We start from the raw sequence: 19,522 nt of genomic DNA, 5'->3' as shown, positions 1-19,522 counted from the left end.
AGAAATGACTCATCTGAAAGTATACAAATGTTTCTTTTGTGAAATGCGATCCCGCATAAATTTTTCAAAGGTCACATAATTATAATCTTTTAGTAATTCAAGATGTGATCCTGAGAAGCACTAAGTGCACTCAGATCCCAGCGCAGCCAAGGGGCACTTGGCAGAGCGGAGCTCGGAGCAGAAGCAGGCCCGCAGCGCAACAGCTCACACACCCCTGTGACTGCTGTCCCGACAGGGGACAGCCCCTTCCTTCCACAGCGCCCCTGTGCCAGCTGCCAGCAGGTGCAGGCAGGCAGAGACAACTCTCTGGAGCTTGCAGCAGCACAGAAACAGGCAAATGGGGAGAAATGGGATTTAGATCTTGCTACCTTTTCCCACAGATCTCTGCAAAACAAACTCAATTGATATAACAAACCAAACAGTAAAGCAAATCAGAATGTCTATCTTTTGTTTGCCATGGCACAAGAACTGTTGAACAGAGGAAAAAAAACAAGCTGAGTTTAGCTCTATCAGCTGTTTCCTGGGGCTCGGTCCTTCCTTCCTCCAAGGGGTGCCACTGCCTGCTTTGTTCTCTTGTCCAGCTGTTCCTCCACTCCTTCAGCAATGGCCTTAATAGACCCTGCAGGAATGCAGGAACAGACCACAGAAATCTCTTCCCTGCACACAAGCTAACAGGCCCTAGATGTGGAGAACAACACTGATCTGCCTCTGTCACTCATTTCACTGGCTGACTCAATTAATAGGCAATTTTTTTTTAATTTAAAGGAGATAAAATTAAATTTAAATAGGGCAAAAGGCACTCAAGAAAGTTACACAGAATAAAGATTCTTATGCATATTGTTAATGCTTAGCAGAAGGAGGGACCTTCTGATGGGATGGCCCATCAAGAATTGCTGGACTACTGATTCAGAAGAACACAAGGAGGACTCTTCAGAGTAGCAGAAAAAGATAATGAGAAAGACAATATTGGAGCTTAGGAGCTCCAATCACAAGTTTGGTCTTGAATCTTACATAAGCATATGAATTCCACATGCTTATGTAAGATTCAAGATCAAAATTTTTTTTATTTTCACATAAGAAGATAATTTTCATAGGGAAAGCTGTGTGCTTTAAAAAAAAAAGGCCCCACAGGCAAAAGCACAAAAGGGACAAAACAGATTTTTGCTATATTAGAAAAAAAAAGAAAAAATGGCCCTGGGTTCCAAGTCACTAACTGGAATAGTAAAAAAATCCAGCACTGGTTTTTAATCTTTTAAGTTTGGTCATCAGTAATCACTGAAATGAAGGAAATTGCAAACAAAAGAGAAAGCCACTCTGTGCAGTAGGGACTACTCCCTGTGTGTTCCTCCTTGGGAAGAGAAATAGACACAGGCACAACATGGTTTCAGTTTAGATTCATGCTGGACGGAAGTCAAAGGGGTAAAGGGCTTAAGAAAGGACAATCCAGTAACTGGGCACCAATTTTAACTTGGGATTCTAGAGCGGCATGATCACACGTAAAGCTTTGCCTCAGATCCCGACTGGAGAGAGAACCTGCTAATACTCCCACCTCAGTGACATGTCACCAGAAGACATGAGAAGGCATTCACAGACAGGGAAGCAATCAGACATTATAGGATGGAGCATTTAGGACAAACAAAACACTTGTCCAATCCCCACTTTGCTATAACCTCTGGTCAGGGAGTTGTAAAAAACAGTGAGGTCCCCCTGAGCCTCCTCTTTCCAGTCCCTCAGCTCACCAGATTTATGCTCCAGACCCTTCCCAGCTCCACTGCCTCTCGCAGGACATGCTCCAGCATCTCAATTTCTTTCTGGCAGTGAGAAGCCAAATAATACAGGATTCAAAGTGCAGCCTCACCAGTACAGTGACAGGAAAAGTCACTGCCTGCTCCTGCTGGCCACAGGCCAGGATGCCACTGACCTTCTCGCCCACCTGGGCATACACTGGCTCACGTTTAGCCAGCTGTTGACCAACAACCCTCTCTTCCCACTGGGCAGCTTTCCAGCCATCTTCCCCAAGCCTGTAGTCTGCAGGGGGTTGTTGTGACCCAGGTGCAGGACCTGCTGCTTTGCCTCACTGAACCTTGTAGAACTGCCATCAGCCCATCAACCCAGCCCGTCCAGATCCCTCTGCAGAGCCTTCCTGCCCTCCCACAGACCCACATTCCCACCCAGCTTGGTGCCGTCTGCACTCGCTGAGAGTGCGCTTGCTCCCCTTGTCAAGATCATCAGTGAAGACATAAAACAGGGCTGGTCCCAGTCCTGAGCTCTGGGGAGCCCCACCAGTGACCAGGTGCCAGCTGGATGTAATTCCATTTCCCAGCAGGCTCTGGGCCCAGCCATCCAGCCCGTTTTCACCCAGCAAAGAGAGCACTGTGCGAGGCATGAGCAGCCATGCTGTCCAGGAGATGCTGTAGCAAACAGTGACACAGGCTTTACTACAGTCCAGACAGACACATCTGCAGCCACCTCCTCAATCTCAAAGCAGGTCAATCTGTCATGGAAGAAGATGAGGCTGGTCAAGCAGGACCTGCCTTTCCTAAACCCACGCTGGCTGGGCATGATCCCCTGGTTGTCCTGTATGTGCTGCATGACCACACTCAGGATGACTCCACGATCTTCTCTGGTACCAAGGTCAGGCTGGCAGGCTGGTAGTTTCCTGGATCCTCCTTTCAGCCCTTCATTTGGATGGGCATCACATTTGCTACCATCCAGCCAAATGGGAGCTCCTTGGTTTCCTGGGAATGCTGGGAAAGTCATGATGGGAAGTGACTTGGTGAGCACTTCTGCCTGCTCCCTCAGGACCCCTGTATGGATCCCAACTGGCCCCACAGACTTTTGTGGGTAAGGCTGTGTTCTGTAAAGTACATTTCAGAGATTAAAAAAGTCCGAAACAACTGGCATGACAACACACCTCATAACAACTGTGATTATCAACATTTTTAAGAACACAGTTCTCCTAGTAAAAACGTCATCAATTTTACATCACACATCAAAATGTGTAAGTAAAACAGCTACAAGTTCCTCTAATTCTGAGCAAATGAAGAGCTGTCATTTTTCAAAGAGCAAAGGAAAAACAAATTTTTACAGAATCTTATCCAATAAGAATGCCATGTGATAATGAACAAAGGTCAACTGTAGAATAGCTTGCTGAGTTATTTTTTATTTCACAAGTCTAAACCCTCCTCCTGCTTTTCAGCTGCCTGGAAATTAAACTGCTAGTTTCAGGAACATCTAAATAGATTTCCTTGTGTTTTCCTAAGAAATAGAATCTTATAATAAACAAACATACAGGAGGGCAAAAGGACATTTTGAGTAAGATTTTAACCAAAACATGTTTTTCCTATAAAAATATTATGATGTCCTTCAAATATATAAAACATAGCACAGGAAAACTGTGAAGAAGCCCGAAACCTCTGAAGATATGAATGCACTTTTATAAATACTACAAAAATATGTTTATGTTATTTTTCACAGTTATTATGTCAATATTTAAGCTCTCTGGCTCGCACATGCATCTGCACAAACGCTCTTCACAATTCACATGCAACAGTTGCTTTTCACAAAAGCCATACCCAGTAAGGGCAGAAAATTCTGCCCTAAATAAACAGCAAATACACACTAGCTTCTGGAAAAATGGAATTAACTTGGGATGGAAGCTCCTCATTTCATATGCAAAAAACCCCTAGCACTAGAATCAATCTAGTACATAAGAGACAGAACACTTTGCCTGTGTAAAAGCCATCTTTACAGGCTCTGTTTCTCCTTGTTGTCTATTTCAATTATGTAAGACAGAGAAAATAACAATATTTAAAAAGCCATAATTTTAAGATACAAACTAGTTCCTGCAGGGTCTGATCAACACATCAGATCAGGAGCAACAGGCACATTTATAGGAAGTCATAATGACATTTAAAGTCCTGAATAGTTTTATTACCACTGGAGTTTGTTTCTGTTTCCAGCCTTGTCAGTAAGAGCTCTGCCTGACTAAATGTGCATAGACACATTTCTTGGTAGATTGCACAGGTGCATGTAGCTATCCTGAGAGGATCCCTTATAATCCCTGTATGTTTAATGAAGGAAAATTATATTGTATGTAGCTTTCAACTGTTTTCTACTTTCATTTTCAAGATGGTTATTATTCAAACTTGTGTATTTTCATTTTTCTGGTGATTTCTTTCTAGGGCCAGCTAGCACGTCACAAAGGCAAATCAGCACACTTAGTGAAATTAAAGTCTTCTAAACTTTGTAATTATTACTGTGTCAATTACTTACAACTACAGTATAATTTCAGAGTACATTCACACAGAAAGCTGGATGTTTCTCCTTGATGCTTTAGCAATTGAAAAGAGAGGGAGAAAACTAAGGCTAGGTATCCAACTCAAGATCTTTGTAAGGAGCACTGTTTCTGAAAGCAAGGTATTTTTATTTTTAATAGTTATTGGTATGGAGCACACAAGTGCCTTCCAAATGAGTGTATGTAACAGCAGTACTTAAAGGATACCAAGGCTACTTCTTCAATTACATAAGTATTGAATCATCAGTTGCACAATGCTTTTTCTGAAGCATAAACACACTTTATTTTTTATTAAGATCATTTATCTATCTAAAATTCAAAAAACCTTTCTACCCACAAAGAACATTTCTTTGGCTGAGGAACAGTACATAAACATTGTAATTTTGTAGAAATGAAAACTTGGAAAATGTCTAAAACGGGAACTCATTAACAAGCTTATTACTTGTGCCATGTGATAACCTAATCACCTAATAAGATTTACAAAAGGGATTAATGGATCCTCCAGCTGATGTATGGGTGATGTGCATTTATTCATACATGAGAGGACAGGAATTTTTTTCTGCTTTGAAAGCAGAACAAATTTAATATTTAATGGCTTATACAGCTACGAGAGTGCAGAAAACTTTCAGAATTCATCAAAATAGTGTATTTTTTTCCAATCTTTAATGAAATGAATGCACAGATAAATCTATATTTTATATACTATAGATCAGTAGCAATGTCCCTTAATTAGTGACTGAAAATTGGAAGTCTTAAATCGTCTGTTCAAACCATCATCCAAAATCTAGAAACACCTTTATGATATTAGGCACTTAGATATCAGTACAATACAGATTTGGCCTGGAAGGAATATATATTCTGCTTTAGCTTATAAAAATGCCCTTATAAAACTGTGTCCACAAAATGGTGCAACTGATTAAATTTCATTTGATAAACCTGCCTTGGAACCATACATTCCTTTGGGTGAAAAATGAAAAAGTGATATGTATGGGTTTGGTTAAGTGATAACAATTTGGCAGTCATACTAAAAAGCATGTTATGATGTAAATTTTCAGATCATTTTAAGTCAGAATGTAACTACGATCAGTAGACAAAAATTAATTTAACAGCAGCATTTTTCTTTTATTACATGGTGAAGCTTAATGTAAGTTTTGTAAATGTGTTCTTTAGTCTTCCTGTGCACGACATGAGTACAAATAATAATAATACCCAGCTCTCATATAACATTTTTAGAAGCTTTTAAATATGACTATTTTACAAAAATGAAAAAAGGGAATTATTAATTTAACTCATTTATAGTTATGATACACACACAAAAAAAGTCTTATTCTTCCATCTCCTATTTCAATGTAATGTATGAATAAAGCTGCCTTTAACTGAAATTCCTTACAACACATTACAATCATGTAGTATATTATGCATTGCAATTTTTGCTCTAATAAAAGCAACCATATAATGGTGACTAGAGCTTCTAAAAACAACAAAAGAAAAGGCATTAACAATTTGATGGCTTCATAGAAGGTGAGAAGGAACAACCATTTTGTCCACTTCGTCCAATATTGCTTTAAGATTCTACCCTATACCAACAGAAGTAGTTACATATGGCTAAATACACTCCTTATTTTTGAGGTTTTTCCTTCTGCCAAACCCCACATATTTACAAGTATGAAAAATTGCCCTTTGACAAAACTATTTGTTCTGATCATAGTAACTGCATGCCTCTCTAACTTGCATAGCCCAGTAAGGTTTATACCTTTGGGTTCAGTGATGCAAATGCCATCTTTACAAACAAAACAACATTCTCATTTCACATAAGCTCTACTGAAAAACTTGCCTTAGCTTCCACAGAAGGTGTATTTTTGTATCCAAAACACTATGCAGTTTAATTTTAAAATTATTTACTATCTATACATACAGCATCAATTTCTACACTTTCTTTCAGCCAGAGCTAAAACCACTCATAGTACAAACTTCTTCAATTGCCAGGGCAAGAAAAGATCCTTCAAAATTACTGAACTTAACAATATCAAAAGATGTGCACTCAAACATGATGTAGAAGACCATTGGTGGGTCCTCTCTTCTACTGAATTTCTGATGTGGACTTGGGGAGTTTAACATAGACCAGTTTATAATGTTGCTTCCATTTCTTCATTTTCTTTGTGTATTTCAAACACATTCTCTCATTATGCACACCTTTAAGCTCCAGGTAGCTTGAGAGAAATATGTCTTTTTCACAGTTAAGCTATCTGAATACATATTTCTTGCGTAAATCTCCTGATGTTATTACATATCCAGGTTAGTTTGGGATGACCAAAGGCACAGCTGAAGTGCTGCACAATCTAGTTCACACAAAATCCAGTTGGTCATTCATGTTTTTCTCCCTACACATGTAGAGAGGCATGGACATTTACAAACAGTCAAGTGTGCTAACTGTTTCAGGAATTAATTTGTGGGGGGAAGGAGAGTAAGAAATAATTTATAAGAAATAATTTATTATGCAGCACCATGCACACCTGCAATACAATCAGTAGCATCACTTAAGAGCAATGTGTAAGAAACTACGTTCTCCTTGGAGCAAAAGTAGAATACAGAGGAGCCATATCTTTGACTGCTACTCATTAAACAACTGGTTAAATCCCTGACTATGAAGTACTCCATAAGGCACAGAGCATCAGCCTCTCTAAAATTGGTTCAAGAACTTAAGAGAAAAAGGTCAAGTAGATTCAACTGTTCCGTGCAAAAGAAGTTATTTTACCACATGCAGCAACTGAAGAGTTAATAAACCAAATCTTCTTAGAACCTGTCTCTCGGAATGAAATGACTACATCAGGTCTTTAGCATAGAATCAATTCCGGGGAATTAAGTCTTGGATTCATAAGGCATTAGAAATAGAAAGGCTTCCCTTCACACTGCCCATGTTCAAAGAATTTGTACTCACCCTCTGGTTGATGCTTTTTCCCTCTTTGACTTGCACTGCCAATCCAAGATCAGACAGTCTGCAATTCCCATTATCATCCAGGAGGACATTCTCTGGTTTCATATCCCGGTACACAATTTTGATGGAATGGAGATGCAGAATCCCACAGGTGATCTGAGCTGAGTAAAAGATGATCCTTTTCATTTCCAAACCCCTTTCTCCCACATTGTAGATGTGATACTTCAGATCCCCTCCATTCATGAGGCTCATAACAAGACACAGATGGGTTTTGGTCTCATAGGCATAAGCTAGTGTGACTATGAAAGGGCTGTTGACCTTCTCCAGGATCTCTTTCTCCAGCAGTGCCATCTTCTCTCCACTTTTCTTTTTCAACCTTTTCTTATCCAGTTTCTTGCAGGCATACATCTTGCCAGTATTTTTGACCTGGATGGCACAAACCTAGAGAAGATGCACATGGAAAGGTAATAAAGGAATTTTACACAGAGAGTGGAAGATCAAGGGTTGTAACAGGCAAGAACTTGGGACTCACTGATGTCTATTAGTAGCTGCTGATGCTAACTTCTATGAAGAGTGTATTAGCACAGAAAACAAGAAAAAACAAGTGCACAATCAGTTCTGTTCTGGACCAGTAGTTTATCGTGGCCCTGATGCAAAGTTCTTGAGGATGCACTAGCAGACATGTATTAGCAAATAAAAGAAATAAGGACAAGAACAAAAATCTGTAACCATAAGAATAAGCAGCATATACAGATTGCATCTGTACAGTTAAACTTTCTTGAGTCTCAAAAAACCTCCATACTGTAGTTTGGGAACAGATCCTGATGTGTGCTTTTCCCTAAACTGCACCTAGGAATTATCTGGGAGTGTGTGAGATAGTACAGACTAAGATGATGTCAAGGAGCAGACTTAGTTAACTACATGAACATTCATGCAAGTTTTTGTAAAGAAGCCTGCTTTTTTTACTAGCATAGATACAGAATATAAAAAAGTTAAAGCAGCTTTTTACTAACAAGAGCCTCTATCACAACATAAATAACCCAGCCTGATTTTTGGAAAATGGGCAATCTGAAGGGGCACATTTTACAAATCTTCATAGAGTGGCTTAATCCACTGCTCTTTGCAAACCCACCTGCTAGTCTTGAAAGGGGAGAGATGACTCACATCCTTAAAAGTACAAGCTCTTACCTCTCCAAAGCCACCTTTACCCAGCACTCGGAACTCCGAGAAGTATTTATCAGTTACTGGTTGCTTCTCAAAGACTTTCCATTGGATGAATTTGTCATAGAAGGGGCTGTTCTGGAAGTCCTGGAAGGGCTTGTCTTTAAAGAAGACTTTGGTTTCCTCCTTGGCCAACTGCACGATGTTCTCATAGTCTTTTGCAGCAGCTGCTTTGCATTTGCTGACCAAGTCAGAGCTCATGAAAGACAGATAGTTTTTGGCGCCTTCCTTAAGAAAATTGGTGACAATATTCTCCATGCTACTGCTTTTGAGATTGTCCTCTGCCAACTCCCAGTTTGACACCTCATCCAGGAAGTCCCTAGCTACCAAATATTCTGGCACTGTCTCTAAGAAGTCTCTGAAGAATTTCTTGCCAATGGGCTGCTGTTCACAGATGCTGTCATAATCACCAGCAATGGACTCTCTATGCTCTTTGCATTCCTCAATCTTGGGCAGCGAGAGGCTCTTACGCCTCTTTTGCATTTCCTTGGTGTCTCCTTCTCCACTCTTCCTTGCTTGGAGGTAGGCAGTGTTGGCAATCAGGTTGTCGAGCCCCCCCATGTCACACATCTTGGCAAGCCCTTGGGGTGGCAGAGCCTGGTTCAGACAAAATGAGTAACTGGCCCAGGAGCTGTGCTGTAGCTGCACTGCACTTCTCCCTGCTAGTGGTGGGTGAGGGCTTCTGAAAAACACCAGGGAAACTAACTGCTTTTGCATTAAATACCTCTCAAGGATTTTCACTAAGTACCTTTAGGTATAGGCACCATTTGTGGAAAGTGACTGGTAAGAGGTTTCTCTCTAAGAAGCTTTGAGTTTGCTATGTATAGCTGAGGGATGACACCCTAGGCAAACCTTCCCACTGGCAGTACCAAAACGCACGTGTTTTCAGCTGGTGTTTTTCAGAACGGGCCCTGATAACCTTTAAATGTGCCCAGATTCCCTCAGCTCAGTCCCTGGCTGCTGGGAACATGCAGAGATTCATGGCTGCAATACATGCACTCTCTCCAACTCACAGGCACTTTGGCCACAGTCAGCAGGACAGGCCTGGATCTCCCCCGGTCGATATCAAACACCAGCAGACTATCAACTGGTTTTATGAAATGCTTTTATCACAAATCTGTCATGCCTAAAAGACCTTGACATAGATGAATCACACAATTCAGCGCTTTGAGCATTCACACCTCCAAAGCCCAAGTTATATTCCAACACCAGTGACTGAGCCCCACAGACAGTTGATGCAAACCCTGCTGCCTCGCGTGGCTCTGTCTGAGCAGATTACATGCAGAGGCTAAGAACTGCCACAGGTCTAAAAATAATGATCCTTATATATGAAACAACACAGCTCTGACTTCATCTCCTACCCACAGAAAAAAGAAAAACACTTCAAATGAACAGCCAAATCTTGCCAAGACACTTCCATATGTTGTTTTGGCCTCAGTTTATTTTCCCTGCTGAGCTTTATGACAGAAAGTGGTTGGATAAGAAAGTGGCAACAACATATAGCTGAGGTGACATCAACAAAGGGACAAAGCTGATTATAATTAAGTGAAGGCGAATTCCACCTGCACTTGCTGGCTGCCTACCAGGAGACATTTTTTTCCCTTCAAAAGAATAAAAATTATGTGTGGCACTCACTAGGCTAAGCCCCCTTCTGCTGTGGGGTCAGGTGGTTTGGCTGTTAAAACTTTCCTTAAATATAAGGAGGGTATTATGAGAACAAGAAAAGAAGTAACGCTGGGGTCAAGCTGTACTCTTGAGGTCAAGGTCAAGTTTCTTTTTTCTTTTTTCACAATCTTAGAGCAAGCTGAAGAGCTAAATCACAAAAACTAAACATCAAGAGTAACAACAGGCACCTTTCAGACTCCCTATAATAAGTGTTAAGCCCTTCTTGGCTGCTTTTTGCCACTCTACAACCATGCAGTGTTTTGTTTTTACATGCTTAATCCTGTCCACATTGAATCCATTTGACATAAAACTCGTGCTTACATTCTACAAAATTCCCTTGGAGGTGTATTTTCCTAGGAGTGATGGAGAGGGCCATCCACTGCAAACTGCTGTGTGTGCACGAGAACAGGGGGAATTGTAAGGCAGACACTTGAAAGCCTGGCCAGTTCTGCCAGGTGAGAGCAAGCACAGGGTGGGAGGTTATGTAAAGGGCTCAAGAGAGCAGCCAACAGCGTGGGCAACACTGCAAAGAGCCAGCGGGACAAATGGGGAATTCTGCTGGTGGCTGTCCTGAAAATGGGGCCTACAGCAACATTCCTATAATACCCTGGGTAGAGAAAGGCATGAAAGGAGTAACAATGCTTTCATTTCAGCTTCTTTTTAAATAAAACTTTTAATTTCCTAAAATTCATTCCTTTTATGTTTGGCCAGAATATCCACCACAGCTCAAGGAGCAGCAGGACAAATGGCTGGTAGCTGGGGCCCTAAGGCTGCACTCAACCTAAGGCTGAACTCAAGCTTACTCCAGCTATTGGTATATTCATGCCTAAGCAAATCAAGAAAATTCCTAATGTTTATGGCACCTGCATAAGACAGACACATTTACAGCTCCAAAGATCATTCTATTCAATTAATTAGAATCTTTCCCAGTTTCTACGGAACATATATTTTCTCTAAAATAAAATAACATCGTTAAAAGCAAAATCAAGCAATATGATCATTCAACATATACTCATTACTCCAGTCACTTTTGAGATTTGCTTCCTGACTTATCCAAATCTGCTCAGCGTTTATTAAACACTGGAGAAAAGCAGATCAGCAATAATCTATTAGTTGACAATGGCTATTTAAGGTACTGTTACCTGCTCATAAAACAGTACGTTTGGGTGAGAAGCAAAAATTATTTATTTTTCATGTACAAGGTGAACAATTACAGAACTGAACATGGGGTTGTACTGGGATGTACTAACAACCATGCTAATCAGGCATATCAGGGTGTGATTTAAAGAAGTTCTCTGGTGGAGAGCTCACAGAAAGACTGGGACTTAGGCTAATCACTAAATCACAGATAAAATATGCAAGACATAAAATTCATTACCTTATGTTCTGGATGAACCTCAATTACTGGTCAACAAGATACTTATAATATGCAAATAGATACAGAAAAATATCAGCTGCTTTGATTTCAACATTAACTTTCCTAATACCTCGTTTGTGTCAGCACCCCTTTGAGCTGACATGTCGGAAAAACTCTTCCACAACTGATTCTCAGCTGCTCTTGCCATGCACGTGACATGAGCTAAAAGCTGGGTTTGGTACTCTCCATATTCACCTATAAACCAAAGAAAAATGAATAAAGTGCTCTGATGGGACTAGATGGCATTACCAGAGGTCACAGGATGGAGCCTCTGTCCAAAGGTGGATAGAGAAAACAGGTGGTAGGTAAGATACAGTTTGACTGTGACAGCTAAAATTTATTTTCATGTCCACTCTGATTTCTTTTTTTTGCAAGAATTTTGGGAATGCTTTTACACAAACAGAAATACTCCACAACAAAGTAAATGCTATAGGCACTTCATTACTACTGTTAACATATTTTACATTTGTTTCAAGACAAACATCATCTGGCATAATAACAAGTGATGTGATACAGTGTAACAGTGACTCAGGATTTTTTATCTCAGTGTGTAATTAAACAACAGCTACATTTAAAAAATCACAACATCTTAAAAACCGAGATTACAATATTAAACAAAACCACAGTAAACTCTGCAATATGCTTGATGACACAAAGATTGGAACTGCTTTATACAGTGAAGATAAACCTCTTTAAATGTACTGAGAATTAGATAGAAGTAGACCTACTGAAAAACACATTAAACATTAAAGATGATAATTTTGAAGTAAACAATGCATAATATATTGCTTCAATTTCACCCATATTGATTGACCATTTTATTAAGCCTGAATTTGTTACAGATTGAAAGCAGTAATTCTACCTCTCTGTTACATATATTTTAAAAATCCCACAGCATGTATATCTGATTCATAGTAATTTGGATATTTAAGGAAAAGACCAAGTTAGAGGCAAGCACTTAAACAGCTGTTAAGAAAAAATTCAAAGAAGATGATATATTCAGGATTTCAGCAAGAATGAAAACATACTTCCAAAACACTATGACCAATAAAAATATAATAAAGAAATTTCTATTAACTGAATTTTCATGAAATCACAATTTAGCATTTTTCCCTAGATTGAATTAGTGTCTCCTTTCCTTGGGTTATTTAAATTATCACTTTTGTTTGCTTCCTGTATTAATCAGCTAACCAGCATGATTGTCTACACCTCTAGTTAACTGATAGCAAATACATGTCTTTGTACAAAAAAATCTTTGGATTAAAAATACACGTCTCCATGATCACTAACAGAAATACAAATAAAAAAAGTTATTAGCATGGTTAAATTTTAATGTTATGGTTGCAGAAATCATGTATAGAATATAACAGAGCAAGATTTAGAGATACAAGAAAACAAAAGTCATAAAGAAAACCTAAATTAGAAATGTTTAATACAGTGTGATGGAAAAAGCACATAGCAAATTTTTTACATGCTGTTAATCTTATATTAAAACTCAGAATAGTTTCTTAAAAAACACACTGGCTGTTTTTGCATACAATACTACTTAGGAAACATTTTCTTTATCCCGGCAGTAAACTCTGCAGTGTATCAGACCAGGTAAAGAGACCCTTTCAATTTAATTCATTAATCCACTGAAAAAGATTAAATGCTCTGTGTTTAGGGTATAATCTGCACCACTAAGTTTCTATGCTCTGATCCAGACAACACTCCAATCATAGCAGATACATTTGTTGAAGTAGCATCTCCTGTTTGAATTGTGGAACCCCTGCAGTGAGCCTGACCATGGACTGCACCTTGAGCAGCCAGAGGCCTGCACCAAACCCACTCTGGTCTTGGAGCAGGCAAACCAAGTGAGTCATGTCCCGATGGACACGTTCTGTTCTGCATGAGCACAGGGCATAACGCACACACCATTCCAATAAGTGCAACAGAAAGAAATCCTTCCGGTTTTTATTTGCCTATTCTCTGGACTACCCAGTCCTGCTGGCAGAGGGGACAGCGATTATTCTGTTTCACCCACAAGGACATGCAGCAATTGTGGAAGGAATGATTGCATTCTCCCCAAACCACTGAAAGAGAAGAAAGAACATGTTCCAGTCACATTCAGCTGTTCAATCACTCTCAAATATTTATAACCACTGCAAACTTCAGACAGAACAGGTCATCACTGATTTATCCACTGAGATTGGGTTATTATCATCCTCCTGATGATAGTGAGTTCCACCATCAAGCTTTTTACTTCCTTTCAAATATTAAAAAAAGAATTGCATATATTCTCACCTTCTTGTATAAAGTGACAGGGTTTTGCGACAGTACAAACACATGTAGGGATGTGTTCTGCCCAGGAAATAAAGGCAACTATTAAAGTTTTTCCCTTTATCTTCCCCAGGACCAAAATAAAGCCAGTGCACTACTGGCTCACTCTCACGCCAGAGCATATCACCAAATTCTCATATGAAAGGCACTGTTTGAACTGAAATGTATGATAGCAAGAAGGCATGTGTGACACAGTATATAGTCTTAAAATGGGACTTTACAACAGGAATTATTCGCAGGCTACAGTTGTTCCAACACTACAAAAATTGTTATCTGTTATCCATTTACTCCTGCATATTTTAAAATGTAGTTACTTTGCCTTTTTTCCTTATTAGTTCACATTTTCCTCACAAGAGCACCAATCAAAGGAGAGCTGTAAATTATACTTTTTCCTGTCTATCTTCCATACTTAGCAAGCCAATTAAGATATCTTATACAGGAAAACCCTATTGTCATTAAAACAATTATCAAAAAACCCCAGCTTTTTTTTGAGACAGTACACTTGGAAACACAAAGCTCAACAGCATGGAAAGGTTTATCACCGCTTTAAAAGTTATCCTAAAGGTTTAAAGCAAATTCTTTGAGATAATTTTCACTATTTCCAATTTAAACTCTCAGAATGAAGACCTTCTTTTGCATACACTGGCATTGAAAGTATGATTATGTTTAAACTGAAGTGATTCCACTTTTGAAAATGAAAAGTGAACAACCAAGCCATTGCCTCCATTATCTCTGATTTATGAGTGGGGAAAATACCATTTTCTAACTCAGACACACGTTTATTTCAGAACAGAGGATTTTTACTCGTACTACCATTGTGCCTTCTGGCATGCACCTCTGAAGAAAAAAGCAGCTTTTTCCTACCCACTTCAAAAATGTACATCATGATCTCAAATATGCTCACAATGAAAGAGACCTAAACCTCTTAGTTGTGTGCACGTTGACAGGAAATTGGAAGCTGTTGTGTTTTACAGCACAGCTGACATGAAAACGGATTTTTTTTATTTCTCAAAAATAAGGCATGAAGTATTACGAATGTAGAAAGATGATACAATGTAGAACAAAACACCAGTTTACTTCTAAGCATTAATAAAATCAGTATTCCCTTCAAACTTTAAAATGCACCATACTGAGAGAAGCTTCAATTGAAAAACAAGCGAATGAAGTCACTACATACCAACACAATCTTCTTGTTTGTTTTCAGCTTGACATCTAAGACAGGCATCTAAAAGTAAACAAGAACAAACTCAATTTGATTCTCAGGATTCCATCTTAAGAATAGGTTTGTCAGAGGAAAATATAAACTCTAATACAAATTTACAGAGGTAAAAATCTCAAGTTTTGATGTCTAGTTCAGCCCTTTAACATTAAATAGCCCCCTTAAATCCTAAAACTGTGCAAATGACAATGAAATATATATCTGAAAGAGATCAGAAGGACTCTGAACTCTCCAGCATGTTTTGTTTATTTTCCATTGCTTTGGTATTTTCATAACTTTTGCTGAAAAAAAGCCTTCTCCATTTTGTAGATATAAAAGCCCGCAGATTTGTGCCAAGGCACTCAGGCATATTAAGACCAGAGCAAGCACAAAGCCAAACCCTAATTACAGGACTTTGTTTTTCAGATGTCAGCATTTCCTTTTAAGGAAGTCATTCACAATTTTGATTTTTTAGGTTGTGCATCTCTCACCACAACTCCCACCACCTATTACTTTTTATAGTAGCTTCCCTTAACAAGTACCTGCATCTAATTTTCACAGGAGTCACACACATACAAATACAGTGGTACATTTGATAATGTATGTTCATAAATACAGAACAATATCTAGTTTAAAATATTTATCATCATTATGCACTCCAGTCTGTGGCTTTAGGATTGGATGGCAGCTCCAGGACTCAACAAGACACAAGAGTGACAACTTCCAGGCTTCCCACTGTGCCACACAATACAGTGGAAAAAGAGAGACCTTTGCTTCTCCTTTGGCCCAACGTGGGCTGCCAGACACACGTGTACGAATCATGCGCAACAGAAAGCGTTCAACTGGTGTGTGAGCAAACACATCTTCATCTCCTCCAAAGAAAAGGAACTAGTTTAAACAAGTGTCCTGCACGTTGAATCTGGCTTACATGTCACTGGTTGGACCATATTTTCCCAGAAGATAAACTATACAAAACTATAATGTGCTACAGGAATTTAGATTTGAGTATTTTTGCAGTCTCTGGCAGATAGGGCCAATATTTCTATTTTAGACCGATCTGCCGAGACATTCCTCCTCTTCTCAGGTAACAGAGAAAAAAGAGGAGAGAACTCTAAAACAGCTGCCCTTTCTTCATTGAGATAAAAGCAAAACTTTGCTGTTGTCTGTCCCTATCATTTATATTTCAACAGCAGTTAAGGGCCGAGGTGCTGGGAAGATTCAGCCAAAGTGCTTCAGCTTGTATCATGGTGTGCGGAAGCCCACTGCTCTGGGGTCACAGCAGAAAGACACAATAAATCAGCTGCCCGACGGAGCCCCAGAGCTCCAGCTTCAGACAGAAGCAGCAGAGAGCCAAGGACAGAAATCACTGCCACCACACCAAAGTAACCTGTCCCCACTCCTACATCCTAACCCCAAGGGGGTCAGACTGAAAGGCTAAGGACAGCAAAGCCAGTCCAGCGGCAATCCTGCGCTTCCCAGTCAACACCTGCATTTTTCTCTCTTTCCCTTGTGCATCTAAGACCACACTGGGTCAAGGATTAAACCAGCAGAAAATGGAGCCAGCTAGCACCTCCTTCCCTGCTAAAGTCAAACTAACCTTCAACAAGTGCCAGTCTCAGCCTGGCACTGCCTCCCACCTAAGGTTACTGCAGACGCAGTGGCTCTACAGGAGCCAGACCCGCTCTGGCAGGGTCAACGCGAAATTGCTAAACTGAAGTCAGTAATGATCAAGTTTCACATTCTAACAACGTGGTTTGTTCCCAAAAAATGGTTACTAGATTTTTTCAGATTTTTTTTTTCTAGTTTCAGATTAAAAGTACTTCCTTGGTCTAGCTATGAAAAAATATGACTTTTAAAAAAAAACTTTTATAATAGCTCTGGGTAAGATTTTGTTAATTTAAGGCTTTCTTTTTTTTTTTTTTTTTAGTGTCCTGTAACAGCCTAGCTTACAATAGGGATAAATACATTTTTTAAATTATGGTTTACACAGCAAATGAAGCCAATTTCATATTTCCAGAGTGGTCTCTGTTTACCATAAAAAAGCAAATAATCTTCAAAACATGCTTATGTCAAAGATCAATTTCCCACAACTTCAGCCTGCGCTTCACCTTTTTTCCTCTTGTCTCCTTTTGCCTCCTCTGTTCCACAGAAGGTTCCCAGCAAAAAGATTTATGGGAAGTGACAGAATTGCATATTTTGCCTCACTTCTGTTAAACCAAATCCTGACTTCATTTTCAGTATTACGGTTCCTGGCCCTACAAAAGCAAGGTGCTCTGGAGGGGATCTTGGGTTCTTTGTCGTGTCGAAGTGTTGCACAGCCAGCTGAGAGGACAGTTATACCCAAGATGACTCAGCCCAATAGTAAAAATTGGATTTTTAAATGCACACAGAATAAGAGAAGAATTTAAACAGTTTTCAAAGAACAAAGATAAATACCATATTTAACAAAGATGTCAGAAAACAGTAGTACGAGTCAAAAATTAAGGTGCTTTCAAACACTCTCTGGATTTCAAAACCAAGTCAATTAATCCCTTACCCAATAGATTTCTCAGTACATTTGTGTGTGTTAAACTGCATCAGTAATGACGCTTGTAAAGTAGTGTAAGACACCCTGGTTTAACAGATCGGAAAAATGAATTTTTATGTACATCTGTAACTGGTTCGTAAAAAAAACCCGAACAAAAACCGCTTAACAAAACCCACCCCATAAACAGCAGCCCCACGCACGCAGCACTCGGTTCAGCTGGGCTGTACATTAGTGCTTGCGGGATTTGCCCGCAGACGAGCACCAGCCCTCACGACGAAGGCGGCAGTCCCGGGACGGGGCCGGTGGCGGAGCAGCCCGCCGGGCGCGGGCCCCCGTGAGGCGCCGGGCAGGGAGGGGCACGGGCCGCCCGACGGGGCCGCGTGTGGCCCCTGGAGCGCGGCGGCCCGGCCCCCGCGGGGCCCTCCTCCTTCTCCTCCTCCTCCTCCTCCTCCTCCGGGAAGGCGCGGAGGAGGAAGCGGAGGCGGGAGGGATCAGCCCCCCCATGTCCCGGAAACCGCGTCTCTGCCCTGCGCCCTCCGTGCCCAGGGCGGCGGGCACGGCCCCGGGCCCGGCCCAGGCCCCCGCCCCGCGGCCTCGGCGGCCCGGCCGGCGCTTACCCATGACCTGCACCCGGCAAATGGCGCAGGTGTCGCACTCCACGTCCCAGCTCCACATGGCCACCGCGTTCCACTTCTTCAGCGAGAACATCTTGTCGGGGGCGCCCGCCTTGGAGCCCGCGGAGCCCGGCAGCGAGTGGGGGGCGCCGGGCTCGTCCCCGTCCTCCACGTCGGCCATGGCGGAGGGGCGGGGCCGCGGCGGCCGCGCGGGCGGCAGCGCCACAGCGCCACCCTCCGGCGGCGGCGGCAGCGCAGCCCCGCCCGCGGCGCGGGCAGCGGGACGGGCCCGCGGGGCGAGGAGCCGCGGCGGAGACAGCGCGCTCAGAGCCCGCGAGCGGCTCCTCTGCTCCAGCAGCACCGGCAGCACGCCGAGCCGGTGCCAAGATGGCATTGCTCCTGCAGGATGTCCTCGCACGCGGCGCGCAAGTGAATCAACCACAACTTCACAACTTGGGTATGGGGAGACAACCCAATCTTCCAACTCGGCACATTTCCTGAGAGTGCTAACAGAATAAATGAAACACTTCAGCAGTGGTGTGTGCCTTGGCCACCTTGGTAATAAAGTTAAAAAAAAATATATATATATTAAAGATTCTATGCACCTTACTCAACTACCAATTCAGAAGCACCTTGAGCACTATTAAACAGCATGTGAATAAGGTCTTTTAGCTTGGCTGATTCACACTTCTCCTAGTCCACACTGTTCAATTCCCTTTGCCAGCTCCACTCTAGCTCATCATTCTTTTCTGTCCATTTTTAAAACCATCATGGCACTTCTGAATTTGAATTACTGGGACTAAATGTTATCCAGAAAGTTTTAAATTGGAAAAAAAAAATTAAGTACATTTAATTTCTGCTATGTAAAATGTCAACTACTTCTAAATAGAGATTAAAAAACCAAAAACAACAAAACAACACAACAAACAACCAAAACCAAACAGCAAATCCTGTTGGAGTTTTGGGGTTTTTAGATTTATACAATTTGCCTTGTGTCCCTAACTGATGCAATTCTTCAGTTCTAAGAGCAAACTGTGACAGAGATTATAATTGTGTTTGAGTGCTGTCAAACCATCACACATGTGCTGTACAAAATGCAAAGTCAAATATAAACCCCACTTAGATTAGCAGTGAAAGTAAAGCAAATATGACACAGGCACCTTTGACTCTGTCCATACTGCCTTAGAGAAATAAAGTGATAGCTTCCCACCAAAAAGTTATTTTCTGCTACATTATCAGCTAAAGAGCTGTGTAAGAAAAATTCCAAGCCATTTTTGAGCAGTAGTTCTGGTAGCCTGTAATGCATCTGTTCCCTGCAGCCACACATGA

General features: G+C 40.9%; 2 protein-coding genes across 3 annotated transcripts in view; both read right to left on the bottom strand.

Moving 5' to 3' along the window:
• The window catches only part of GRK7 (G protein-coupled receptor kinase 7), a 30,903-nt gene extending 19,777 nt beyond the window's left edge, over window positions 1–11,126 (bottom strand). Inside the window, exons 1-2 of the mRNA XM_038145821.1 lie at window positions 8,421–11,126; window positions 7,236–7,673 (exon numbers count right to left, since the gene is read on the bottom strand). Of these exons, the coding sequence (XP_038001749.1) occupies window positions 7,236–7,673; window positions 8,421–9,170 (1,188 nt within the window). The 5' untranslated portion in view covers window positions 9,171–11,126. The remainder of the gene's footprint in view (window positions 1–7,235; window positions 7,674–8,420) is intronic.
• Window positions 11,127–11,279: 153 nt separating this feature from the next.
• On the bottom strand, window positions 11,280–18,712 carry RNF7 (ring finger protein 7). Of its 2 annotated transcripts, none has more exons than XM_038145822.1 (3): window positions 18,197–18,412; window positions 15,032–15,079; window positions 11,280–13,607 (listed from the first exon to the last, which is right to left on the bottom strand). In XM_038145822.1, exons 1-3 carry the CDS (start codon window positions 18,372–18,374, stop codon window positions 13,489–13,491), a joined length of 345 nt encoding a protein of 114 aa, XP_038001750.1. In that variant the 5' UTR covers window positions 18,375–18,412; the 3' UTR covers window positions 11,280–13,488. The 2 variants fall into 2 exon arrangements, with proteins under 2 accessions (XP_038001750.1, XP_038001751.1); XM_038145823.1 differs by having other exon boundaries at window positions 13,551–13,607; window positions 18,204–18,712.
• Between the last annotated feature and the right edge of the window lie 810 nt (window positions 18,713–19,522).

Source organism: Motacilla alba, chromosome 9 (assembly GCF_015832195.1).
Source record: "Motacilla alba alba isolate MOTALB_02 chromosome 9, Motacilla_alba_V1.0_pri, whole genome shotgun sequence".
NCBI lineage: Eukaryota > Metazoa > Chordata > Aves > Passeriformes > Motacillidae > Motacilla > Motacilla alba.
This window is presented reverse-complemented; position numbering and strand designations above follow the sequence as displayed.

Bases quoted from the DNA above. Each gene is read 5' to 3' on its own strand.
- RNF7 (XM_038145823.1), bottom strand. From the start codon at position 18,587: ATGCCATCTTGGCACCGGCTCGGCGTGCTGCCGGTGCTGCTGGAGCAG. The intron at 15,080-18,203 runs GTCATGGGTAAG...GTTTACTTTTAG, and splicing joins GCGCCATTTGCCGGGTGCAG to ATGCCTGTCTTAGATGTCAA. The intron at 13,608-15,031 runs GTATGTAGTGAC...CTTCTCTTTCAG, and splicing joins CAAACAAGAAGATTGTGTTG to TGGTTTGGGGAGAATGCAAT.